Raw genomic sequence first — 15,864 nt, 5'->3', positions numbered from 1 at the left:
TATTATGAATTTATATTAATTATTAAATTAATTGAACATAATTATATGAATGAATTACTAAATTACATTAATAATTTTATCGATAAAAAACAATACGATTTAATATTTCAACAATTATCGAATTATATGATATCGACTATTACAACTAAAAATAAATCTAAAAACGATTCAATATTTATAGATAATGCATATGAAATATTATCAATATTATCAACAAATATTAATATAGTATCAAATATTTATAAATTATATAAAAATTATAATATATTAATAAATATTGTTAATTTTACAACGAATGAATTAATTCGTATACAATATTTTAATAATTATATTCGTGAGAATCAATTAAATGAGAATAATATAAATTTATTTTTTCTAAATTTAATTAATTTAATAAAATTATTAAATATTAATAAAGAATATGCAATAATAACAATTTTAAATCAATTAATTAATAATGATGTGAACAATATATTAATATATAAATTAATAAAATGTTTATCAATTAATGATGAAATAAATGATGATCATGAAGAAAAAGATGTGGAAACCTGTTATGAAAATAAAATCAATAAAAGTGATTTTTATTGTTTGATTTCAATAAAATTAATGTGTTTAATGATTGATGATGAAGAGGATTTATCACAAATAACGGAATTATCATTGAAATTTGCTAAAACTGCTATTATTTTGACAGAACAAATGGAAAATAGAATATCGTATGATATAGATGGATATTATGAAGTTTACGGATGGGCACAAATATTGCACGAATTAGTGAAAACATCGACAAGCAGTGATGAGAATCAATTAAATGTTGGTAAGTTTGTGTTGAAAGTTTAAAAAATTTATAGAATCACAATAAATTTGAAATCCAAAAGTTTAAATTTTTGTTTGGGTGAGTAGCTTGTTAAATGTTGCCTAAAATCCTGCACGCAAACGTTTTATTTTGAAACTATTTTAAAGATATCTCAAGAATACACACTTTATCGTCAAATTTATGGATTTTGTATGAAAAAAATTAGAATAATTTGACATTATGCCCATAGCGAGACAACAACCTTAACAAACTTTGTTTCATTTTCTTGTTTGCTAACTGGCGTTATTATTTGTTACAGGTTACATGTATAAAGATATACCGATTGGTTGTAATTTACATCAAGTATACAAAGATGTACAGCAATTCTTTAAATTCTTATTAAAAATTTCAATATTCTATTTAAATAATAATGACAACGTCCATAATAAAGTTATGAAAAATTATCATAATTTTGATTCATTAAATGATGCTAATATTAATCAGCATTTTATATTATTATCAAAATTATTAAGTAGTTTACAAAAATATCAATATGATTTCATTGCATATCGAATTGTTCATCAATTCTGTGCATTCTTTAAGTTCATTAATATGCAACAATTACCAAAAACTATACAAGATTTTATTCTACAGAAATCATATAAATGGGAAACGATCTGTAGGCAAACATTATTGAAAAAGATTATTGTTAATACACGTAATGATCAAAAGTTTGATATACATTTAGCATTATCGTTATTAAATGCATGGGGATACGAGGAAGCTCTTAAATGGCTTAAACATTATATAATGAAGTAAGTATATTTTATTTTTTACGATAAAAACTTTTTTAGGGAGAGTCCTATCCTGAATAATCCGTTTATCATAATCCAATCCTATCCTAAATTTATAAAATTACGTAAAAAGTTGTTGAATAAATGAAATTGTAATTTTGTTACAGATTTAGTAACAATAATGATTTACTAAAATTAACATCAATATGTCAATTAAGCATTGTTTACAACAATGAACATAAGATTGTGGATTCAACAATTAATATCGATCCAATATTTGATAGCGTAAAGACACGTTTATTGCGTGCAAAATGGGCACTTAAATTACATGACAATCGATTAATCATCTTATCAACAACAGATGTTTTAAATTTACCAATGCTTAAGCTATTACCATTTATTATAAACAATTTACAAAAACTACAAGAAGAATCTATTGGATTTGATGCTGAACATCAGTTAAATGAATTTAAAAAACAATTAACAATAATTTTAGACTTTGTTAATGATTTTAATGTTGATATTCATTTCTTATTAGTAAGAATATTAAAAATTCTATTGTCAGAATGGAAACCAACAATGAATAATATATTATTACAGCAATGTCAGTTAATTGTTTCAAAACTAGATAACAAATTGGAAATTAAACAACATCTAGGTAAGTTTTAAACCAGATATTTGAAATAGATCTCTTCTAAATCTTTGAGTGATTATATTAATGAATTTCTTCAGATGTGATGAACCTATGATAAATAGATTATATTAAAGTATTAATTTCATCTTTTAGATAAAATTTATGAAGAACAATCCAACTTTTATTATTATGAAATATATTTATGCGTTATTGAAATATATAAACAATTTAATATTATTAATAATGAAGAATGTATCAATAAATATGAACGTGATATGCAATTATTAAATTATTTAATAACATATAAACGTAAAGCGGAAGTGCAACAAGATGAAATTTCTCTATGGTAAGTATATTTATACAGAAGTGTCATATAGCTATTGAATTTTAGAACTTTGTAAGTTTAATATTTCCTAAATATTTCCATAAATATTAAACTTGGAGAAACAATTAAAAATTATTAGTAATCGGGATATTCTCAAAACTACTAAGTATATTTAACGAAATCGTGTCATTAATGATACAACCGATCCAATAGAAGACCGCATATATTGTAAATGTCTCTTTTTAAGCCCTGGTACAGTCGAATCTCATTAAGTTGTAATTCTCAGTAAGTTAAAAATCCCTAAACACGCGTTATCTCGAATTATTTAGACTTTGTAACTCGAACAAAATATTATTTCCTGGTATTGATAGTACATATTTATACCCTGTAACTTGAATTTCAAAAAGCAGACTTCGTAAGTCGTAGTGAATAAAATATAAGCCCGCCTGTCTAAGTCGAAATTTTAGCAATTAAATCCTATGTATCTAGAACTACTTGCTAAATCGAAAACTCATTAACTTGAAATTTTTTGCATTTCCCTTGACGTTCAAGCTATCGAGATTTCTTTGTATAAGGATTTTTAAGGCATCAAACTTACAATTCAGATTGAGAATCTCAAAAAACATAAGATAGATAGTTTTCAAACTAATTGTAATTTTATTTTACAATCCATTAATTTTTTTAACAGGAAAAAAAAATATCAGGATTCAATTAATTTACCTGAAATATCAAAAACGCGTTTACCATTCATCACTAACCAAGACCTACTATTAAAAATCATACGACCAGAATTAAACATCTACACATGTGAACAATGGATACATATTGGACGTATACTTAAATTCAATAAAGACCAACTCTACGTTTATAGTATTAAACAAACAACATTACACTTAAACAATACAAAATCCACAAATTGTAATATTAATGTACTACATTTAAATATATTGGATCAAATATTAAATCTGGCAAAAAATATTGAAAACATACAATTATCAATGGGTGTTTTGTATCATGTGACAAACGAAATACCGATTCATATGTTGGGTGATCGATTGTATGCTGCAGAACATAGTTATGACTATGCTAAAGAGGTAATATTGGATCACAATCAGAGCAATGAATTTGAAGCATATCAAGATAGCAATGATACACCATGTATTGAGAATATTAAGAAATTATATGAAAATACTAAATGTTTATACATCTTATATAATAATGGTATGTATAGCGCTTGATTTATACTATTAAAAGAGGGGGGGGGGGCGGACAGCAAAATTCGTAGGCTGAGAACAAATTTTCTCCGTGGTATCGAAAATATATTGAAAAGTGTAATAATCTACAAACCCATGCAGAACTTTTTCGGGTGTAATTCAAGTAGCCCTTGATTTTCAACGCAGCAATATGACCGCAAACAAAAATATAATTATTAGTTAAATTTGACAGTTAATAGGGTATTCTACTATTTTTGAAAAAGTACTTCAAAGAAGGCCGTAATGCATGCATCCGGAACAAGGTTTCTGAATGTGTAGAATGTTAAGTGTAATGTTTTCTTTTCACTTAAATTTTTATTTAATCGTTTTAGGCATTATAAATAATATTCATGTATATAGTGATAAAATGAATAATATTGAATTATTAATGAAAACGTTATACGAACATGAAAGTATTATTAATAACGATAGCAGCAATATTGATTGTAATAAACCAAATATAAATGCAGCTACTGAGGAAATCGCTCAACTCTACCAATTTAATATCAGTAAATATCGTTTTGATTTAATCGAACAATTGTTACAACATAATAACACAAACATGTCCTACAACCATACAATTGATGATTTCCATATGATTATTGAATCAACATTTAATTCGAATACTACTGATGCTGATATTACTAAAATATGTTATATTTTACAATCGATACCAATTCAAGATGCCATTCAATATTTAATTAATTTGGGTAAGTTAGGCATTTATTATTATATACGATATTATATGTTTTTCATTCTTTTTTAACCCGTCAGCACTCGCTTCAATCGTTCGGTAATATGAAGTCGCGTGATGTATGATTTGCCCACGCGAAAAATTGAAAATATTAGAGCAGAGAATAATTCTAAATATCAATCTTTCGTATCGAATAATTAAATTCATTTTAACTAATTTCACCATATTTCCATCACAAGTTTTTTTTTAATTTACTGAGTACGACTTATATTAAACTAACGAAGGTACACAGGCCCTCTGTTATAGGCTTATGTCAGAAAAACGGAGGTTAAACCCCAGTATTATATAAAAATTTCAACTTGACATCCTTTACGTTTTTATATTATCGTGTTTACAGACAAATAGACAGACAACCGGAAATGAACTCTTTAGGTGATTTTATGAACACCTATACCAAAATTTTGTTTCGTAGCCAAGGCTAAACTTAGTATACCTTGATATATATTTCTTATATACATGGTATAAAAATATACAATTTATTTTGCTTCTTGATGTTGTAGGAATTAAGTATGAGGATCGTATATTATTCGATTTGAATCCTACCACTAGACAGTCGTCGCCAAGTAATGACAATAATTATGATGATCAAACATTTGCAAATATAACATTTACATTTAATGGTAATTGTGATTCTGGCGAACAAAGTGAAGTGTTCGATCGTACAGATTGTTTTAGTAATACAAATATTCATATTAATAATCCGTTACGATATAAAGCATTAAAATGTTTAATGTCTATTGCAAGTGACGAGGAAATTCTTCAGTATATGAAATCAGACAATGGCGATGATTCAACGCCAATGGAGTTTATTTAGTAAGTACTTTTAATTATTATTGTTTGATTCCGATTGCAATGAAATTATAACATGCATGCTTCCATACGTACGGCTGTAAGATTCAATATTTGAAGGAATAAATTAAAAAATGGAATCGTACATCTACCATGTTTATTTGTTTTTGGCGTTACATAAAGGTCGAAAGAAAAAAATTTGTACAAGAAGGGCGCCAAGCTGATTTACGAAGACTAAAGTGAAAAAACCAATTTTTATGAGAAGAGATTTTCAAAGACTAGAAAATAGGGAAAAGGAAGAAAAAACGTTTCATTGATTTTCACATTGCTAGGCGCCCCGAGATAATAACATTGCCTAAGGTCACCGATATGGGTTAATCAGGATGGGATAACGCTAAATCTATGTTAAACGATTGAAGTTACTTTGCAAATAATCTCTTTGATCAAAGTTGAAGATAACTGTAAATAATTTCTTCTTTTTTTAGTAAATATATTCGTACATTATGGTATATAATACAAATAGAATCGTTTGGGATAACATCATATACCATTCAAAGATTATTAACATGTGATAAATTACGTTTAATCAACGATTTGTATGCAAAATATTTAAAACAAACCACAACAAATTCAATAACTCGACATCATTGTATTTTATTAATCATATCAATTATGATTGAATATAATATTATTGATGAAACATTATGGAATAATATGTTCAACATGATGATACAATTCAATATGGTAAATTAATTTTATTATTATAACAAAAACCTGGTCCATTTAAAATTATAGCGCGGTATATGCAGTGTATTTAAACAATAGGGAATATTCATGAAATTTAAATTTGGTTCAAATATTTTTCTTCCGTAACTTTAATGACTGAGCATTTTAACTAAATCATTATTTTAGTAATTAATATCTTTTTAATTACTTAAAATTGAGGGCATTTAAAAATTTCTAAACGGAAATTTATATTTTTGTACGGACGTGACATCATAATACGGGCTTGTCAAATTTGTTGACATACTGTATGGTATTAATTACTTACATTTTATATGGTATTTCATTAAATTATACTATTCTACGGCTTTTTATTAGAAAACTTAATAATAACGAGTGTAAATTCTGTGTTGTAAATTCATATATTTTGAATTATTGTACATTTTTTAATTGATTTTTAGGTGAATGAATTACGATATATAATAAAATATTTAACATCATTAAATAATAATATCAGTATTCATATAATTTGTTTGTCATCATACATCAATGGTTGGCAATATCTGATCGAATATCCATTTAAGTACAATACAAAAAACAAGTATGAAGAGTATATCCAGAGTTTGTTGTTATTGTTTGTAAGTATTCAGAATCCTTCAATTTCAATTTACAAAAAAATTATACAACCTTCACATTGATAAAGTTCTAAGATATATTCCGTAGTTCCTAAACGGATGAAAGTTATCCACTGGAAACACTGGTGTCGGTTTGATTGTCCTTACCATGAATTTGCACCCAACGAATAAATAAATACCTTGCCTAAATTTAATGATTTTTAATAATGTTTCAGAATTGTCCAATACAATCAGAATTAAATATAAATAATATAATAAAATATTGTTTATCAACAATCAATGAAGATAACAAGAATGATGTATACATGGCAGCTATTATTTCATCGATATTATCATTGGTACATCATTATATAATCAATAATCAATCAATATCAATTACATTATATAAGCAATTAATTAAACAACTGTATGTAAAATATAAGAAGACTGATTTATTTAAAAATATACAAGAATTAATTTCAGTGGGTATTGTAATTTCAAATCAGGTGTGTATATACATTTCATTATTAGAGAGTGATTTGAGTGATCCGACTTGAGTCATTGAGACAGTTGAAACCTAAAATCTGTATATTATATGTTTGCTATTCTTATTTCAAAATTCTTATGGATATCTTCTGGTTTCATATTGTATAAGTCAAATTAAAACTAAAATTTCTTATCATATTTTGTTTTTGAATTTTTTCAGACTATTAAAATGTTAGAAAATGAATTTTGTTTACTAAGGAAATAACAATACAAACCGTACAAAAAATATGAATAAGATTCAGATGCAGAAATAATAATAAAAACATATTTTTATGTATTTATTTTTGTATGAAAATAATTAGTAAATAAGTTTAAATATTCCTAATTAAAAAATAATTATTGTATATATAGATTTGTTACGATATCCGATTGTTAAATAAATATTTCTATTTAGATATAACTAGTTTCTATTCGCTCCGTACATCCGAGTTTTATTTCAGGGAGTTACCATATAACGACACACTGCTTTATTAATATAATTTTATGGATGGGGTTTCAAACAAAAGTTGCTAATTTTTTATAAGAAACATTTTTTAAATTTAAACTTTTGTTCATCTCTAACGGTTTACAAGACCTACGGACCCAAGACCCAATTGACCTATTTCGCTCATTTACGAACTTGCCCTCACTTTATACGTTCTTAGCACGCTATAAAAATTTCAGCTTGATATCTCTTTTCGTTTTTGAGTAATCGTGATGACAGACGACAGACAGTCAATCGGAAATGGACTAATTAGGTGATTTTATGAACAGCTATACCAAAATTTTTTTCGTAGCATCAATATTTTTAAGAGTTACAAACTTGGGACTTAATTTAGTATACCTTGCATATTACATATATGCATGGTATACAAATACAATTCACTCAGCGAGATACTTATAAGGACTTTTATGTTAATTTTTTATTCTTTTTCATTTTGCCGGACAAAGAGATATTTTTTAAATTATTGTATTAATGAGTGAATATCTGATATATTTATTTCCGTAGAATAATATAATAATTCCTTTGTGTGGATCTCTCATCCAAGTTAACCAATCAGAATCCTAAATTTGATACATTATTTTGATTTGATTTCGCGATGCATCAATGTATGTTGATGAGCGAGCATGTTTGTATTTTTTTATTGAAAATAATAAAATAAAAATAATTTTTACCATTTATTTGACTTCGTTACATTTATTGGCAGATATATATATTAAGGATGTTAAATAAAATTAGTTGGGTAACTTTTTTTTAATAATAATGTAACTTTTATTATGCAACATTAACAAAATAATACTTCCAAAAATTGTATATTTTTAACATGGCACTTGTGATGCTTTTAAAAAATAAAAAAAAACAGTAAAAAATATTGTAAACGGAGATTCAACTCCTATAAAAACAAACAAAAACAAAATTAAGTAGTAATCAATTCGATTATTCGTTTGTACACTCACGTCAATTATAATAAAAGAAAATAAAAATAATTATTGTTTACAAATTGTAAATCAAATTCTTCGAACAACTGAATTTAAAAAACGTTAAAAGGATCCTTCAAAAGAGAGGTTTCAGTCAAATTTAGTAGTTGAAGTACACAGTATGAAATTTTTTTAATTTAGTAGAAATAAAATTAAGAGTAAATATCTTCGTTAACCGATTTTTTATTTTAATACATCTTTAGCGAGAGGTTTGTATAAAATTTTATGTTACGATAGAGGAGAAGTTTGTCAATATTCCCCCTTCATATGATAAATGCATTGAAGGTTTAAAATATTGGTATACACTTTAGAAGTTTAGGGGTTACAACACAAGATACAGGGTGTCAAAATGTATTAGCTTCCACTCTGAGCTTATGAGGATGTAGCTCACTACTTTATTTTATTGGGTGCATTCACAAGTATTGTACAACAAAAAAGAATTATAATAATAAAATCTTTATTTTAAAGGTTCTGTTAACGAAGGTGACTGTTTAAAATGGCCATATTCCATAGCTTGTTACAAAACAATCAATTTCACTGAAATCTCATTTAAATTTGTTTGATGGGAAATCCCTTGTTACAATATTCTATCGTATCACAATATTCTGACCACGTTGAATGAATTATAAGCATTCTATGATTTTCATAATGAAAATTGGGCTAATTACGAAAACCAAACAATTAACGCCTGTTGTAAATTACTGCTATAATGTAAATTAACGCCTGTAATAAGTTACTGCTCTTATTTCCCATTTTTTTTAAATGCAGAAATTAATATGGTGAACCAAGTCAATTTCTTCTAATACTTATTGTATTCAGCCCATTTTTCATTTTAAATCTTCATTCTGGAATAGCGAAATTAAATAATAAAAATAATAACATAACTGGAACAACGCATTTAGAGGGTAACACCAATGTAGAATTATGAATAAAAAATAAATTTTGATAAATCTCAAAAATGATATTTCCAAAGTCAACGTTTTTTTAAGATACAGGTTTTTATAGCATTTTCAAACTAGCTGAATAAATAACTCGTGCAGTTTTAATTTGTATGAAATCGTGTTGTTTTGAAAAAAGCAAAAAAATGCAACATTGGTCTACGCAGGTGTTACCTAATAACTATTCTAACTTTTCTTAATGTTTAAAACCTGAGTTTTCTTTTGTATGAAAATAATATTAAAAATTGGATTTGTTTGTACACTCTGTGTAAAAAAAATGGCTTTACATGAAGTATATAAGTCACCGTAATATTTTAATTTCTGTCAGATTGTATTCAGTGTCACAAAAAATTCACGGATTACATTTAGTTATTATATGTAATCCGACCATTTTTTGTGACATTGAGATACATTAACTAGTAAAATAATAAATTTGACTTCCAAAAAAATGGCCAAAAACTATACTATAATGTGCGTTTTTTGTGACACAGAGATATATTCAAACGTACTTAATTCGAATCAGACAATGATATCTTTTTATTATAGTGAAAATGTAATCGTTAATAAGCATAAATAAAAATAATTCGATGATAAAAAATTATAATATATTGCGATGAATAAAATATAATGATTCGATGATAAAAAAAATAAAGCTTTTTTTCCACTTTTTAATATGAAATTTCTCGAAAATCTGATCTAATAAATCAATAATTCCGGAGTTAGATTCTAATTTTCGTAGTAACGAAAAAATATTTTCTTGAATTCCTTACAACTATTAATAATGCAAGAGACTATGCTAGCCAGATCTTTACTATATTAAATAACGAGAAAACTCCTTTTGGCGTCGATTGAAAAAGTGTCTGTGTATGATATATCCTGGCCATCGTTAGCTCTTGATCTATATAAATTAAATCAAACCTATAGCAGAAACATACAAAAGTAGAATTTCAGAAAAGTATAAATTATATCCATTAATAAGAGGTGCCACTGAGACGGGTTCAAAATTCACTGGTTTTAATAAATCTAAATAACTAAAAATGCATATCTTTTGCTATCAAAGTGGTACCCCCTTTCAAAGCATTATCGATTAATCTCGTACACGGAAACAAAATTTTCTTTCAAAAACGAAAAAGCATACTAAATTATTTATTTTTCATTTAAGCTTGATAACATTTTTTCTATTCAAAAATCATTCTAGAATAACAACGTTTTCAACCTTTTTTGTGTGGCAATAATAAAATAAAGAGCCCGAATTTTCGAAATGTAATGTAATTTTTCTTTAAAAATGTTTTTATGTCGATTAACTGTTGAATAAGATGACTGTATGAAAAAAGTTCATTTTGCTTGCGATTTTAAATTTAATGTGTCAATTTTATTTATTTTTCAATCTCTTCATTCAAATTTCATGACCACGAATTACCGCAATTTATTTTTACTGACCACTGAGTTTTGTTACTTTGGATTTAAAATGATCTAAAGTGGTCGATTTTTACTGCCATAGCAAATTACGGTGGCGTAAGATACAAGCAACCAAAGTTTTCGAAATTACTGCCGACGTAAGATAGATTGGGCAGGATTTTGTTTGGTCTCTCACACACTTTATATTTACGGGCTTGTATATTATTCAAGGTGGAGAGTTAGCATGTTGATAAAAATTCTATGCTATTAACGGTTATTCTTAAAATTTAAATATAAAATTAATTGTTTGTTTTTTTTTAATTAATTACATATTCGAAGCCTTTTTGAATTAGGTTCAAATACTTGTTCCTCATCTAAATTAAATCCAAAATCACAAACTATATGTTCACTGCCGATTAATCGGCTCACTTTAGAGAGCAATATTTCATCATTAAACCACGGATGTTTTAGAATTTCTTCGACTGTTAATCGTTTAGTAGGATCAACAACTAAAATCTTTTTAATTAAATCAATGGCAGTATTCGAAACATTCTTAAAGCAAGAATATGGAAACGTATAGATTCCTTTTGTTATTTGTTCAGCTAATGTTAATTTTGGATCATCTTGGCTAAATGGTAAATGGCCACTTAACGTTACATAAAGTATAACGCCCAAACTCCATACATCAATCTGTTTTGTATAGCTTCCACGTCCTTTTGTTAATAATATTTCAGGAGCAACATACATTGGAGTACCGCAAACTGTTGTTAAAACTGTTTCCTCATTCACAAATTTACTAAGACCAAAATCAGATACTTTGACAATAGTGTCAGGACGGTTTTCTGATAATAATATATTTTCGGGTTTCAAATCGCGATGTGTTATTCCTTGTTGATGTAAATAATACACGGCTAAGATAATTTGGTAGAATATTATCTTGGCATCAGGTTCTGGAATGCCAAGGTTAAATGATACAATTCGATCAAATAGTTCGCCCCCTTCCATTAATTCTAATATTATGTAGACAGCATCTTCGGTATCAACAATATCTTCCATATGAATGACGCAAGGATGATTTAACGATTTCAATATTTTAACTTCGTTCATAATACGAGCCGGATCATTAGCTTGTGGTTTTTTTAGGATGGTCATAAATTTATTTTTTACAATTTTTTTCATTGCATATTTTTCACATGTTTTTTTATTCCATACAAGTTTTACTTCTCCACATGCTCCGGTACCTAATAGCCTCGTAACAACATATTTCGAACTAATTTCTTTAGGTAAATGAACGCTATCGCATATACATTTGAATACGTAAACTCTAACAGAAGGATGTCCAATTGATATTTCATCTCCATTTTGTAATATAACTTTTTTCCCTGTAAATTAAATTTGATTTTTAATTAAGCGCAAAGTGCCTCATAATTATTCGCATAAATTCGAGGCCAAACGCGGATTCTGGGGGCGGGTGTCCCAAAAATAAGGACCTCTTATCCCCAAAATCGAATGAATGTTTATACAAATTATGTTGTTATAGTAAATGCAACGGCACAGTCTTCCTCATTGATGTGTCCCTTACAGTTTAAAGTTCTGATTTCGGCTAAGCATCTTAGAAAATGTGACTACTCATGACTCTGTATAACTGCAAAATTTTAAGTCAATATTCCCATAAATAACGAAAATATGAGGGTGTCTTCATCTTAAATGCGACACACTGTATATAATCTCTATATATTGACATACCTTTGCCAACTCTTTGGCCATTAATAAATGTTCCATTATAACTGCAATCTTCTAAGTACATAATGGTACTTTGGTCAACATCTTCTCGATAAATTTTAAAATGTCGTTTACTAACTATTTTTAAAATATTTGGTGTTATATTTTGGCCATTTAAAACTATATCACAATCAATAGATCTTCCCAAAGTGAATGTCGAATTTACCAGATCTAAATATTTAAAAAAATTCCAAATAATCAACAAATGCTAAAAAACAGTATATTAGTTAATATTTGTTTGTCGAAAAGTTTCATTTGATATTCGAATTTTTAACCGACTTCAAACAAAAAAGGAGGAGGTTATCAATTCGACTGTATTTTTTTTTTTAATGTTTGTTACCTCAGAACTTTTGACTGGGTGAACCGATTTTGATAATTCTTTATCTATTTGAAAGCTAGTGGTTTCCGTGTTGTCTCATTTCATTTTGGTCGAGTTCTGATAACGGTATCCGTGAGAAATCATAAAAGTCTTAAATTTGAAATTAACATAATTTATATATCTTGAATAAACATATTTTTGTCCACAACTTTAAAGTCTAAAATGCACTTTATTATCTCGTTAATTGTAACGTTTTATAATCGTCATCTATAATCCAAATCGATAATCGACAAGTCTTATAATCAAATAATCGTGACAAACAAGACTAGGTTTTCTGCTTCAACAGAAAACTATTATATCATACATAATTCATAGATTTTTAAATTTCATCGAAGCTTTTCGTTAAAGAAATAATATTAGATATCTTATACTTTACGTAAATTTTAAATTTTAATAACTTTATATTAAACCGTATTTATCAAAAAGTGATTTGAACAGCATCTTGTAATTAACCTTGTAAAACATTTTGTACATCATAATTTTTAAGAAACATCATAAACTTAAAACAAAAACTAACAAAAATTGACTTACCTAAGGGTTTTAAATGTAAACGAGTAGGATAAAGCCATCCCCAAACCTTAGGAACATTTATATCATTTTCTTCATTCCAATCGAATTCTTTTTGGCTTTGAGTATCAGGAAGAGAACATGGAATTACTTCAACCATTTTTAATACGTATTATTTTGAATAGTATTTTATATTATTTTAAATTACATCGCTATCAGTGAATACTGATAAATCTAATTTAGGGCTTTGGCTTAACAAAATCACTTATACAAAAATTATATGACAACAAAATTGCCATTTCAATTTGTGGCCACTTATTTTGTTATAAATAAAACTTTTCAGTTTCAGCTGGTATCTCCTTTCACATGCTGTTTGAAAACAAGTATTTTCTTTTCAAAAGTTTTGAATCGAGGAACCAACCACCAATAAACAAACTGACTTTAAAATTCGAATCACTTCCGAATTTAAACGAAGTTTGCATGTTATATCATAGACATGTAAAAAACAAACCATAGACCTATATACATTAATAAAGTATCACTGCCATCTATTGGACGAAATAACTAATATGTGAGGGACTAAAAAAAATTTACATTATGAAAATTAATGTGGTGTTTCTAACAAGTTAAATTAGATGTTTTTAAGAAAAAAAAGTGTCTATCAAATCCAAAATTATGTATTAATTAGGCGAGCGAAGTGAGCCTCTACTAGGTTAAAATGTAACTTTTTGGTGGTAAACTTTACAAAAATATACAAAAGATTTAGACATGAAATGAAATGTTGTAGTTTTTGAACTTAGTAACGGTAACGACAAAACTTTTGAAAACTCGTGTATTGGTAAAATTGGAGCATAATACAAAGAAAGTCACTTGCATGGTAGAATGTCTAATTCTACCTATTCGATCGGACGGGTTATTACGTGAGATAATCATTTTTATAGTTATAAATTTCAATTTTTAGCTGCTCCTACATTGAAGATTTTTTATATTTACCTGTTAATATTAACAGAGAATTCATTTATTTAAGTTTACGAAGGAATTACGACTCCTGCGTGACAATTTGTGTAATGTCTTTATGCATTGAGCTGTGATAAGTGATAACAAACAATAATAATAATCTGATTCAATTTTATCATTGATGCCAGTTGATGCTGACGTCAAACCAAATATAAATGTTCTGTGTCAATTATTTTTCTGATTAAGTATAATATTATACTCAAATTATATTCATTGTTTTTGGGGAATATTTAACGATTAGATAACGCCGTTAAATAATCAAAAATTTTCTTTCAAAATAAATAGGTACATTATCGCTAGTCAAGTGTACTTTTGAAGGTTTTTAATTCTGAATGAAAATAATTGTGGGGCCTAGACCCTCATCACAAGCTTAGAGAGTATAACTCAAATTTCCGGAATATTTGTTTGTTTCGGAGGAAATATCATAATTGTAATTTTATAATAAAAATATTGTGTAACTGTGATAACCTTTATTCAAGTCATAATATTTATAATTATTGAAAAAAAATGTGTTTTTTAAGTATAGAGTAGTTAAAAAACAAACGTTATACAGGATGGATTAAAAAGTTACTCTCTGTAAAAGCACAAATAAATTGTGGCTATATTTTTTAATCAATAGAGTCATTAATCTGTATGAACAGAGAATATATCCTTAAAACCAGAGAATATATCGGTTTACTGATATAGTCTCTGGTATGAATGAGGAGTTGCTCTAGGAGTTGAGAATATCAATCACTCTTCGGGTCTTCATATAAGTTCGATTTTAGTCGATATCTCAGAAAATATCCGTATCTATTATTAGGGAATTGCCGAAGGAAATGGAGCTATTACTTTTGCACTGATGATGATCAATCTCATTAATACTTACTGAAAATTATCTGAAAATCGACGAGAAAATTTGTTTATATATTATTCAACCAGCCATTTTATGTTACCTACGCTTCACTGAACATTTCCCTATTATTCTTACAGTCCTCTTTTAATTAATGATCTCTTTAGGTGTTTTACATAATTTTATATCCTTTATTCGAAGCTTATAGGTGTTTTCGGAAAGCATACGTCAATCTTTCTTGTTTAACTAAACGTCACAACATGTGCTTCGAAATTAACAAATCAGCTGAGATGATTCCGCCGACAAAAACAAGTTTTTCTAT

At 27.0% G+C, this 15,864-nt stretch overlaps 3 protein-coding genes across 3 annotated transcripts; 2 read left to right on the top strand and 1 right to left on the bottom strand.

Annotated features, from left to right (window-relative positions):
* The first annotated feature begins 520 nt into the window (after nt 1-520).
* On the top strand, nt 521-2,342 carry LOC123292599. Its single transcript, XM_044873313.1, has 5 exons — nt 521-820; nt 1,119-1,237; nt 1,403-1,614; nt 1,761-2,251; nt 2,326-2,342. Exons 1-5 carry the CDS (start codon nt 610-612, stop codon nt 2,340-2,342), a joined length of 1,050 nt encoding a protein of 349 aa, XP_044729248.1. The 5' UTR covers nt 521-609.
* An 84-nt stretch (nt 2,343-2,426) lies between these two features.
* Nucleotides 2,427-6,540, top strand: LOC123292598 (kinetochore-associated protein 1-like). Its single transcript, XM_044873312.1, has 6 exons — nt 2,427-2,573; nt 3,241-3,773; nt 4,138-4,515; nt 5,060-5,372; nt 5,834-5,997; nt 6,533-6,540. The coding sequence occupies exons 1-6, from the start codon at nt 2,503-2,505 to the stop codon at nt 6,538-6,540; spliced, it is 1,467 nt and encodes a 488-aa protein (XP_044729247.1). The 5' UTR covers nt 2,427-2,502.
* A 3,767-nt stretch (nt 6,541-10,307) lies between these two features.
* Nucleotides 10,308-14,020, bottom strand: LOC123291965 (ovarian-specific serine/threonine-protein kinase Lok). The gene is made up of 3 exons (XM_044872448.1): nt 13,718-14,020; nt 12,772-12,978; nt 10,308-12,407 (listed from the first exon to the last, which is right to left on the bottom strand). Exons 1-3 carry the CDS (start codon nt 13,851-13,853, stop codon nt 11,347-11,349), a joined length of 1,404 nt encoding a protein of 467 aa, XP_044728383.1. The 5' UTR covers nt 13,854-14,020; the 3' UTR covers nt 10,308-11,346.
* Nucleotides 14,021-15,864: the final 1,844 nt, after the last annotated feature.

Source organism: Chrysoperla carnea, chromosome 2 (genome assembly GCF_905475395.1).
Source record: "Chrysoperla carnea chromosome 2, inChrCarn1.1, whole genome shotgun sequence".
In the NCBI taxonomy this organism is placed as follows: domain Eukaryota; kingdom Metazoa; phylum Arthropoda; class Insecta; order Neuroptera; family Chrysopidae; genus Chrysoperla; species Chrysoperla carnea.
The sequence above is the reverse complement of the archived record's forward strand: the minus strand, read 5'-3'. Positions and strand labels throughout refer to the sequence as shown.